We start from the raw sequence: 12,313 nt of genomic DNA on the forward strand, positions 1-12,313 counted from the left end.
TTTACTGATAAAAAAGTATATCTATGTGATTTCTCATTCTAATCTCTCTCTCTCTCTCTCTCTCTCACACACACATGCAAAAGGATCTACAGGCACTAACAAGTCATTGAGTAGGGTCATTATTGGAGCAGCAGTTGGTTGTTCTTTGCTTGTGATATTGTCCCTCCTTGCCGGAATTTATGCTTTTCATCAAAAGAGAAGAGCTGAAATTTCTGATAAGCAGAACAATCCTTTTGGTAAAATTAGGAGTTAATCTTGACAATTTATTTCCTGGTTATCATATCCTGTCCTTGGGTTTTAGTTGTTGCTTTGATGTCATACCAATGCAGCTTCTTGGGACTCAAATAAAAGCAATGGTGGTGTTCCTCAGTTAAAAGGAGCTAGGTGTTTCTCATTTGAAGAGCTTAAGAAATACACAAACACTTTCTCAGAAGCCAACTGTATTGGATCTGGTGGCTATGGAAAGGTTAACTTTTATATTCTTTTTCCTTGTCTTGGTACAACATACCTCATATATTACTAGTCTCCATAGTTACAGACCAAGTTTTGGACATTTCACCTTACCCAACTCCATCCCCAATGGAGATATGCTTTCATCCTTGTAGCTTACAAGGGAAAGACATTTGTACATTGATGTAGATTATGTACATTTCTACAGCACTGTGATAGAAGTCTCTGAATGTTTTTTTAGAGTAGAATTGTATGCAGTTCCTTTTTTATTTAGTTATTTATAATGAAAAGTAGGTGACTGATCTTTGAAAATGTATGAACTATCGAGGCATATCATTGATAAATCTATTAATTACTAAACGTTTGTGTACTTGCAGACTTGTTCTGAAAATTCTATAAAACAACAATATATTTTTTCTTTCCAATACATGTTGCTTTACTTTGTAGGGCAAAATTCACTTTATCCTTTGTTGTTTCTCCTCACACTACTTCACCCCTTAAGATTCAAATATAGGCAAAGAGCCCTATTCTGGTTTTGAACTAAAGTGCCACAGTTAGTTTTTCCGTTAAAAATAACGGAAGGTGCATTGCCCAAATTGAGAGTGGGCAGTGGAAATATCAGAAGTCAAATTCAGAAATTGAATCAAATGACCAACTTCCCTCATCTTTATCTTCTTCCCCAAATTAAACCCTAACCGTAATTGTCCCTCCACCATCAACAACCTCAGGCCACCCTCCTCTGCCCCCTCCTGCAACTCCTCTTCTTTCCCTAGCCTCGCCACCACTTCCTTTGCCCTCCCCAGCCCCTGCTATCATCTTGTCTCCCCCTCCTAGCCCCCTCCTGCTGCCATCGCTTCCCTAGTCCAGCCACCCTGCGGTTCCATCTTCCTCTCTAACCACCTCCCACAATCCCTTCTCCCCTCATTGCGACCCCCCCTTTCCCCTACCCAACCCATGCCGGCATCCATCTACTCTTCTTCAGCCCCTCCAGCACGCCCTCTCTCCACAACCCTGCCACCCTGCCATCCCATCCTCCTCCCCAACCATCTCTGACGACCCCCTTTTCCCTTACCGCGACCCCCATTACTCCTCCCAGCCCCCTTCCTTCTCACTCCCATCTGGTAAAAATGTTATTAAATAATAAATTGGGTTAAAAGTTAAAATTAGATTATTGAATTAGGGTGTTGGGTTAATATTTGGTTTAATTTGTTAAACATGTGATTAAGATAGGAAATTATTTGTATTTGAGAAGAGAGAAAGAGAATATACATAAGGGTACTAAGGTAATTTTGCCACTGTTGTTAACAGAGTTAGTTTTGCACTTTAGTCCAAAACATAAGAGGGATCTTTGCCTATATTTGAACCATAGGGGTGAAGTGCTCTGAGCCAAAACCATGGAAGGGTAAAGTGAATTTTGCCCTAGTTTTTATTTTGAGCATTATTCACCCATTTTATAAATTTTTGTAACAAGTTTCTCATCCATCTTGGAATATTCTTTTTGCAAAGTATTCCTTGGTGCTGTGTAACTTGCATATTCACAGTTTTCAATTCAATTTACAGGTATATAGAGGAACTCTTCCCACTGGGCAACTGGTTGCCATCAAAAGGGCTAAACAAGGATCTATGCAAGGTGGTCTTGAATTCAAAAGTGAGCTTGAGCTTCTGTCTAGGGTTCATCATAAGAACGTTGTCAGCCTTGTGGGTTACTGTTTCGAGCAAGGTGAACAGGTGTTGGTGTATGAGTATATTGCAAATGGTACACTAAAGGACAGTCTTTCTGGTACTTGTTTCCTTATCTTCTCCACCAATATAGATACTGATGGTACTTCTTGTGCATCAGTTGTTTACTTTATTATTAATATAAGGGTAAATTACATTGACCTCTGTTGGGGTTCAGAGAAAATACAGCAAGCCCCACAATTTTGGCATAATTATATTGGGTTCCCTTAAAGTTTTAATTCACATAACATTTAGGCCCCTTTTCATCAATAATTCGTTAGTCATAAGGATGGAAAAATGATGTCGTTTCTTTTACATTGAAATGTATATTTTTTCTTGTTTATCCTTGAGTCTTCACATCATTTGCATTAGTTCTATCATTTTAGCCTTACAAAAAGGGAGATCGGTTGTGGAACTCTCTGTGTTTTCTCCAAACTTAAGGGTGGTCAGTGTAATCTACCATTAATATAATGACAATTTTTTGTGTGCAAGTATTCATGTTCATCATCACACTTTGTACAAGCAAAATACCTTACCTGAGTTGTATGTAGCTGAAAAAGCAGTAAAAGAAAATCAGGAAAGAGTAGAATATGGGATTCACTATCGTTGAAAATGGAAAAGAAATGCTAATCCCAAAGACGCATAGTTTCTCCTTCAAAAATGACTTCTCTAGTCGGGGAACGATTAGATATTTACCTAAACCATAGGTCCTTGAGCGGATCACACGTTAGCCCCAAGCTGTAGCCTCATCTTTCTCAAATCTCAGTTGAAACTTGAATGTTTCAGATATCTCCCCTAGCAAAAGCAAAGGGAAAAAATATATTATAAAAGGGATCCCCAGAGTTAGCTGCACTAATAGACCCACCCCTATGTTTTTTTGGAATATGTGCATTCAACTGACAAGTAATAACTAAAGTGCATATTACATGTACAGGGAAGTCTGGAATCAGGCTGGATTGGATGAAGCGGCTTCAAATAGCCCTTGGTGCAGCAAGTGGTTTGCAATATCTGCATGAACTCGCCAACCCTCCGATCATACATAGGGACATCAAATCCAACAATATCTTGCTGGATGAATACCTGAATGCAAAAGTTTCTGATTTTGGTCTGTCCAAGAGTCTTCTTTACAGCGAAAATTGTCATATTACCACTCAAGTCAAGGGGACAATGGTCAGTAAATTTCCTTCTAAACCCTAATTTTGAAAGAACAGAAAATTACTATCAATTAGAAGTTGGATAAAGATTTTCAAAGCATCTTAGTCATAGTTAAAATCTATCTGTTCTTGAAGTTGTCAGTTCTCAGTTATGAGAGATTCTCATGAAGCTGGTCTCAACTAGTCATATCCCATTGGTAAACGAAGAACCAAATCAAATAAATTAAAGCCCCCTATTGTGTTTCAATGAAAACAAAAATTAAAGCATGTAATTTTTTCCCATTAACAGCCATTTCTTTTTAAACGCCCCTATATATATGTATATATATATATTTATTTATTTTTAATAGCTGGTTGAGGTAGAAAAAAATGGAAAAGAAGAAATCACATGGAAGAATATCTTGAAGAAAAAGTAGCTCTAGGACATTGGAGAATGGGGATTTTTTTCATTAAGAACTTTAGTATGGAAAGATATTGTGCATTATGACTTGGAACATTTTTTTACTTTTTTATCAGCCCAATCCCTTACTATGTGCTGGAGGTAACACCATTTCATAAATTTTGTAAGACCTACCATCTGCTATCTACATAACTTAGCCCTTGATTGGCTACAAGGCCACTATCAAATTTGGAAATTGATGGGTCGTTTTTCCCACCAAAAATAAATATTAAAAACCAAGTAGAAACTACTATTCCTTAAAATAGCAGTTAAGACCAAATATCATTCCAACGGGGACAAAGAGGCCAAGTGTACATTAATTTCAGAATAATTCCTAAATTAATTCAAGAAGGATTGCTCAAATGGTGATGACTAAATTAATTAAAAACTAAAACTAAACAAAAGCAATATAAATTGAGTTGAGATATGCAAGTGAGAATCTCAAGGTTATTAAATTCACTACCAATCTCCTAACTAGGATTTTTTTTTTTTGATAAATAAACAAATATTACGAAGAAAGTATCAAGATGATGCAAAGAATACAAAAAGACAACCCCACATACGGACAAAACAAACCCTAACCAATTACATCATCCAAAAAATCTAAGAAAACAAATATATCCGGATTAACCTTCCTCTCCATCCAACTATACAAACCTACCAAAAGACAACACTCTAACCAAGAAGCACCATGATAAACCTCTTGAAAGGTTCGCCTATTCTACTCCAACCAAACAAGCCACGTCAAGCAAAACGGAGCCAACACCCACACCCATCTGCGCCGACGTCCAATCCGAACACCCTGCAAGCTCCAAAGCATATTCAACACCCCTTTGGTTGAACCTAAACAATCCCAAAGAGCGAACAAATAAAACCCCATAATCGCAAAGCCATTGAACAATAAAGAAACAAATGATCCACCGACTCCGCATTTGCACAACACATACAGTACTGATTCACTAAAACGTGCCCACGCCGCATCAAGTTATCCAACGTGAGATTCCACCCTAAGGCTGCTGTCCTCATGAAAAAACCATCTTAGACGGAACACCCAGCACCCAAATACTCTTTTAAGGAAAAGGCCTTCCACTTCCCTCACGAAAACCCAATAAAATGAAGAATCTAAAAACCACTCCTTTGCGCCCGCACCATTCCACACCATAACATCTTGCCCCACTCTAGTAATCTCCAACCCATACAAAAATCCCCACATCTCCACCAACTGAGTAGCTTCCCAATCTTGCACCTATTGCTGAAGTTGAACATCCCAAACGACCACACCTCCTTCCCCCATATAAGATGCCACCATTGCCTCCCGATCAACCGCAATATTGAAAATCAAAGGATAGCGGTCCTCCAATAAAACCCCACCACACCACTTGTCCTTCCAGAACTGCACCTTCCGCCCATCACCCACCCGAAATCCTACCCAATTCCAGAACTCCACCCTTCCCAACCAAATCCCCATGAGTACCAGTCACATCCCCAAAAACCCAATCCCCCCTTCCCGCCCCATACTTTGAAGCCACCACCTTTCACCATAACCTATCTTGTTCCGAGGCAAAACGGCACAACCACTTTCCCAACAAGGCTATATTAAAAGTCACCAAACACTTTTAGATTGATAGATTTGGCCCAAATCCATCAAATGATACCTAAACTCATCCCCTCCACTACCCTACAAAAAATCCCTTTGAAGCTTCTCCAACCGTCGCCCCACCGACACTGGAATAACGTGTACAAACATGAAGTATGTCGGAATGCTGCACTCTTGATCACAGTCAACCTTCCACCTTTAAAAAGATATTGCCTCTTCCATCCCGCTAGATGCCATTGCACATGCTCCACCACTCCATCCCACACCCTCGTCACCTTAAACGATGCCCCTAGCGGCAGTCCCAAATACAACCCAAGCAAAACCGAAACATTGCATTCCAAGACCGCTGCTAAAACTGGCAACCTATCAACCTTCCCAACCGGAATGAGCTCTGATTTCCTCAAGTTAACCCAGAGGCCCGACACCACCTCAAAGCAAAGCAAAACACATCTCAAATATCCCACCTGCTCTACTTCAGCACCGCAGAAAATCAAAGTATCATCCGCATATAATAAATGAGATACACCAATAGGAGTCCCAGACAAAGATCCCACAACAAAACCTTCCAACAAACCTTCATGCACTGCTCCAGCCAACAATTTGCTCAATGCCTCCATCACCAAAATAAATAACAAAGGCAACAAAGGATCCCCTTGTCGAAGACCACGATACGTCGGAAAAAACCCGCTGGAGTCCCATTGACCAAAACAGACATCCGCACAGTCGAAACATAGAACATGATCCATTGGCACCAAGTCTCCCCAAATCCCATACGATCCAACACATATCGTAGAAACGCCCAACTGACGTTGTCATATGCCTTCTCAATGTCCAACTTACAAATCAAATCAAGGCAACCCTAATGAGTTCGAGAATCCACACTTATTGGCAACCATAATTGCATCCAAAATCTGTCTACCCCCCAAAAATGCATTTTGAGATTCAAACACATCTTGTAAAACTCCTTTAAGCCTATTCGCCAACGCTTTAGCCAATAATTTATACACACTCCCCAACAAACTAATTAGCCTAAAGTCATGAACATCCTTAGCCCCCCCCCCCCTCTTCCTTAGGAATCAAAGCTAGAAAAGTCGCATTAAAACTATTCTCAAATTGCCCAGCCACAAGAAAGCCTCCAATGCCACCATTACATCTCCTTTAACCACGCTCCAACAGTGCTGGAAGAATGTCATAGTGAAACCATCCGGTCCTGGGGCTTTATCCCTACTCATGGCCCTCAAAGACCAGCTACCTCCTCCTCTGTAAAAGCTCGTTCTGACATCACCTTATCCTCTCCCAATATCATATCAAAATGAATCCCATCCAAACTTGGATGCCATGTCCCCTCTTGGGGTCGGAACAAATATTGATAAAATCCCACAACCACTTCCCTAATCTCTGCATCTGTACATAGCACTTGACCCTCCACCAGCATCTGGCTAATCTGATCAACCTGACGGTGTGCATTGGCTATCCGATGAAAAAATTTCGTATTCTGGTCTCCATCCTTAAACCACAAACAACGAGATTTCTGTCTAAAACAAACCTCCTCTGTGCAGGAAATACGAACAAAATCCTGTGTAGCCGCCTCCTTCCTAACAACATCCTCACCAGATAGTCCCCCGTGTGCCTCTAATTCATCCAAAGCTTGAAGTAAAGACACCATCTCTGCCTTTTGGGCCTTTATCCGACCAAATACCTCCTTATTCAATTTTTTCAAATCTCCTTTAAGCAATTTCAATTTATAAGCCAACACACAGCTAGGTGATCCAGTAATCCCATAACTACTCCACCATTCACAAACCAACTCTAAAAAGTCCTCCGTTTGCAACCACATATTCTCCAAAAAAAAAAAAAAAACGGCGCCGGACTGCAACGAATCCCCCCACTATCAAGCAAAATGGGCCAATGGTCAGATAGTGGCCGAGGAAGACGAATCTGAACAACCTCCGAGAAATGCTCCTCCCACTCCCCGGTAATCAGAAATTGGTCTATTCTAGACAAATTTTGCCCATTCGACCAAGTGAAGCTTCCCTTTTGGAGAGGTAAATCAATCAGCTGCATATTATCTATGAAAGAACAGAAGGCCCGCATTGAGCCCAAGACTCAAGTATTCCCCACCTTCTCCGTCGGCCACCTAACAACATTAAAATCAGCTCCCATGCACTATGGGACATCCCATTGAAACGAGACATTCTCCAACTCCTCTAGGAACATTTTCCATTTTAAATTTTGCACTGGACCATACACCCCAGTAAAACCCCAACGAAAGTTCTCCTCCACACACCGAAACAAGCAAGACACAGAAGAACCCCTTACATCCTCCTCCTCCTCCTCTCTAACCGCCACCCTCTTGTCCCAACAAATAAGAACCCCACCTGCCATACCCATCGTCGGCATATATGTCTCCCCCCCGCACTTCCCGTACCATGTCCACCCCCAACACCTCCATATTTGTTTCCTGTAAACACACCACATTAGCCTTCGCATTTCGCAACAGCACCCTCACCGCAACCCTCTTGTCCTTGTCATTTAAACTCTGCGCATTCCAAGATAGAATTTTTAACTTCATTTCAACAAAAGTGGTCCCCCACGGTTTGTTTTGAAACCCCATTCCGCATTCTTCACTCCATGATCATAATTAACAGTGCATTCTAAATTCCTAAGCTCTTGATTCCCTTTACGCCGAGATACAAAAGGCGTAACCATCCCCTTACTAGGAGTGCCTTGCTGTCATGATGCCTCCATTGCCGAAAACAACCACAAAGCCTCATCTTCATGACCTTCAAAAGACAGACCCAAACACTAACTAACTTCATTAATGCGTTGTAGCACCCACTCCGACATTGCCTCAGCTGACGACACCTCATTTCCATCCAACCCATCAGTATCATCCAGCACAGTGTGAGTCTGCCCCTGAAACTCTTTCAGCAGACCATCCTCCATAGCTAGGGGTTGCAACACCGTCGACATCATCTTTCCACCACTGTCGTCGCCCTGGCCACCTCTATCAGCCCACGAAAAACCTCCATGCTCCTCTGCCTCTGTATGAACCTCTCCCTCTTCAAAAGCTGAGCTCTCTGATTAAGAATTAGCCCCATCATCATCCAACACTAGCCTTGACTTGAAACCTTGTCAACGGCATCTCGGCGAACCACCAACTCCAGCCCAGACTTCGTCTCTAACCCTCGATGCCAATTGTCCCCCTCTACTGACTCATCTTGAACCATAATAGGTTGATTCGCATCTGCACTTAACCTACAGAAGTCATCTTGCGAATCGACCTGACCCGTGAAAGTTGGATTCAAACCTTGATGCAACCTACTGAAAACCTAAGCCACTGGGGGGAATTAAGCCCATTAGCTGCCTTAGGCCCACTCGACGAAGGGCCTGAGTCACAAAAAGCTGGCCCACTATCCATTACTTGGCCCATGTGTCTCTACTTTGGAAAATTCGAACCCATCCCTTTGGGCTCAACACCATTGGGCCTCCAAACTTGGGTTTGACCAACTCGTCCACCATGGAAACGGAGATCCTTTGTCCTCAAATCACGTCATGTAATTTGGTACTCATTGTGCCACGAATCAAGAGTTACCATCCATGGTTGCCGATGAGAATCTAACTCTGACGACTCCCATGACTCCACCACCGGGCCTACCATTGACCAAACAAGTAAAAGGTAGTGCCATTGCCCCCACTGAACACATACCTTCGCCGAAGCACCTCTCTTTGAACCTCAAACCCTTATGCGAACACCACCGAGCGTCTCCACAGCCAGAGACTCATCGTCAACCTCTAGAAAGCCACCGCAATGATCGTCGATCACCTGAAAAACTTGCTCTCCACGAAGATGTACTGGAAGACCCAACACTTGTACCCAGTGACTCTGAGATGATGAGGCATGTTTACTTTGTACACACAAAGCCTGTTGGAATGTGTCCTACATCACTTGGAATTGCCACATCTGTGCTAGTTATAAGGCTCTAGTTTCCCTCTCCTTAAAACCAGAGTTTTAAGAAGTGTGGGTTGGGCTTTTCAACTTGGTATTAGAGCTTGGTTGGGCCTGTGACTAGTGACCTATTTGTCCAGCTAGTGTGTGTTGTGGTCCAGGAGGGTGTGTTGGAATGTGTCTCACATCGCTTGGAGTTGCCCCATCTGTGCTAGTTTTAAGGCTCTAGTTTCCCTCTCCTTAAAACTTGGGTTTTGAGGAGAAGTGTGGGCTGGGCTTTTCAACTAAGCCATTGGTGACTACCATTCAAGTAGTAGAGGTCTACCTTCCACCACACGCTGGCCGGCGAGGATTTAAGAAGGGTTAGCCCTCGACGGAAAGGCGAGCAACACAAATTGTCCACCAATCAACATCACCGGTACTCCCCCATTAATCTTCCACGCACGATTTGCCCACTCTGTCAGATACGACACCTCCATCCCCTTCTCCCCTGAAGCACCCACCCTCCCCACCAGACAACTATCCAACTAGATCACTCTTATGATGATAATGTTGTATTTTGTCTACAAGCTCAAATAACATCTTCAAGAATATTCATACATTCAAATCACGGGCGTGAATCATCATCGGTTGGCACAAAGCGCCTATGCTAAACTACGGTCATAGGTATGCTAATCCCTAGGTATGACTCATTCAATGATTTCTATAAATGCAAAGAAATATCATTATATAACTATGTATTTAAAATCACAAAATTTAAATACATACGAATTTGAATAAAGAACTTGTTTGCACTGAAAATCTGTAAATGTTATACAATCATCATCATAATAAATCAAATCTATGCTGAAAATACAAACCCTTAATTACTTGATTGGGGTTTCATCAAACCCTAAGATGGAAAGTCTAGCCACTCATGGTAGAAGAATCCAAAGTTTTCAATTGAATCTCCATGAAAAGCTCTCTGGATCTCTTTCTCTTTCTTCTCTGTTATGCCTCTCCAATACTTGAGGCCCCAAAATCCTCCCCTTTCAAAAGAAACTACTAGCTTCACTTTTTATATGTGCTAAAAACAAACCTAAAAATAATAAAATGCATAACAGGTTGTGCTTGAGCACGTCGCATCCGATCACATGGACGCTAAATCTTTTTCTCTTCAGCAATGTAAGTGCTCTAGCACTCAGACTTTGTGCTCAAGCACAAAAAGGGAAACTTGTTCTCTCTTTTGAACTTTCTAAAATTCATTTCTTCGGCTTGATTTGGGCTTCAATTGTATGTTCCATCAAACTTTCAAAATCTCCAAATTAATAGCATCTTAGCATCATGAGCTCAAACACCTACAAAAATAAAAATAAAAAATGCATTAGAATACATCAAATAACTAGGATTGAAGACTTAACAATGCACTTTAGGGGGGCTTAAATGTAAACATTCAAGCACTTATCAGAAACCAGGGTGAAACCTGTGGGTCTGAACTCTTTTTGGTACAATAAATGTAATTGGTAGCTTTCTATTATTATTATTATTTAGTTAGGGACTAAGTGAGTATTGATTTAATTTCCAAATACTAATAGGATTTGTTTTCCTAACTCATTTAGGGTTCTTAGTTTGGAGTCATATTATTGAGAGTATTTTTCAGGATGTGGCCTTTCTTCCTCTTCTTGCTATTGTAAAAAGGGATGAACGTCATTTTACCTTGGGAAAAATATCAAAAAAATGGAAAGTTTGAAAAATAATTGTAAATTTATGAAAGTACAAGTGATTAATGCACTAGATTGTGCAAATGAGTTGTACTTTCATGAATTTGCAATTACTTTTTCTACTTCCCATTTTATTGATATTTTCCCTTTTATCTTTGATTCAAAAAAAAAAAAAAATTATCTTAAACAAATTTATGGAGTGGACCTCGGAGGATAATAGTTTGAGTTCTTTGAAAATCCATGATATTGTTTAGTATTTTGGATTAAAAAGCAGAATTTTTTTTATTGGTGTAGGGCTACTTGGATCCTGAATATTGCATGACCCAGCAGTTGACTGAGAAGAGTGACGTTTATGCCTTTGGAGTGCTAATGATTGAGCTGATAACTGCGAAACAGCCGATTGAGAAAGGCAAATACATTGTAAGAGAGGTGGGGCAAAAAATGGACAAGGCAAAGGATCTATACGATCTTCATGAGATTCTCGATCCAAACATTTTGGGCACCGCACTGACAGGCTTAGAGAAATTTGTGGATTTGGCAATGAGGTGTGTCGAAGAAGGAGCGGGGAGGCCTACAATGGGTGAGGTAGTAAAAGAGATTGAGAACATCATGCAAATTGCCGGTTGGAAGCTTAATGTTGACACGGTGTCCACTTCAGTTGGTTTTGAAGGGATTAGCAACCATCCTTATAGCGAAGAAAGCCTCATTATTTATGGCAGGGCCTTGGCACGTTAAAAGTTAGTGCCGCAGTAAGTCTTATTAAGCATTTTCGTGTAGAACATGTGAGCTTTGTGATGTTTGTACCATGTGGGAAGAACCAAACTATGTATTGTAATGAATTATTGGCTTTTCTTTCTTTTGTTGGACGGTCTTAGGTGTGTTGCTTGTCTAGTAGACTAAAGAAGGGACGAAGGGAAAAGTGAAACGAAATGAAAATACTGACGTACAAATTGTGTGTATAGCAAGCTAAGTCTTGTGTTTTTTCTATAAATAAGCTACTATTTTCTGTTCTAAGCAATTATCCCTCAATTTTCTGCTGTATTGAGAAAAGAAAATGTGATTTACTGATTCATTCTGATGAGAATTCTATATATGTAACAATTGGTAGATTTCAAGAGAGGCTTGGATTCTCACCCATGTCCTTCTTGGTTGTAAGTTTGCTGGAAATGTTTGTTAGTTTGCATGATGATAATATTGCTTTTTTCTTTCAGACATGGATATGGTTATAAATTATGTGTCATTATAAATTAGGTGTATCATATGCCGTTAGTTGTAACATTTGTAATCTTTAGTTATGACTCATTG

The 12,313-nt window shown here is 40.8% G+C and overlaps 1 protein-coding gene across 10 annotated transcripts in view; it reads left to right on the top strand.

Moving 5' to 3' along the window:
• The window catches only part of LOC114276496 (leucine-rich repeat receptor protein kinase HPCA1), a 33,197-nt gene extending 21,175 nt beyond the window's left edge, over nucleotides 1-12,022 (top strand). For 6 of the 10 annotated variants that reach the window (XM_082868544.1, XM_082868545.1, XM_082868546.1 and 3 more), the window contains 5 exons: nucleotides 84-236; nucleotides 330-466; nucleotides 2,011-2,272; nucleotides 3,104-3,339; nucleotides 11,303-12,022. In XM_082868544.1, the coding sequence (XP_082724670.1) occupies nucleotides 84-236; nucleotides 330-466; nucleotides 2,011-2,272; nucleotides 3,104-3,339; nucleotides 11,303-11,743 (1,229 nt within the window). In that variant the 3' untranslated portion in view covers nucleotides 11,744-12,022. The remainder of the gene's footprint in view (nucleotides 1-83; nucleotides 237-329; nucleotides 467-2,010; nucleotides 2,273-3,103; nucleotides 3,340-11,302) is intronic. The other 4 variants (XM_028218420.2, XM_028218480.2, XM_082868547.1 and 1 more) reach the window with 1 other exon arrangement.
• The last annotated feature ends 291 nt before the right edge of the window (nucleotides 12,023-12,313 follow it).

The sequence above is a fragment of the Camellia sinensis genome, chromosome 5 (genome assembly GCF_055761805.1).
Source record: "Camellia sinensis isolate YWXY chromosome 5, ASM5576180v1, whole genome shotgun sequence".
NCBI lineage: Eukaryota > Viridiplantae > Streptophyta > Magnoliopsida > Ericales > Theaceae > Camellia > Camellia sinensis.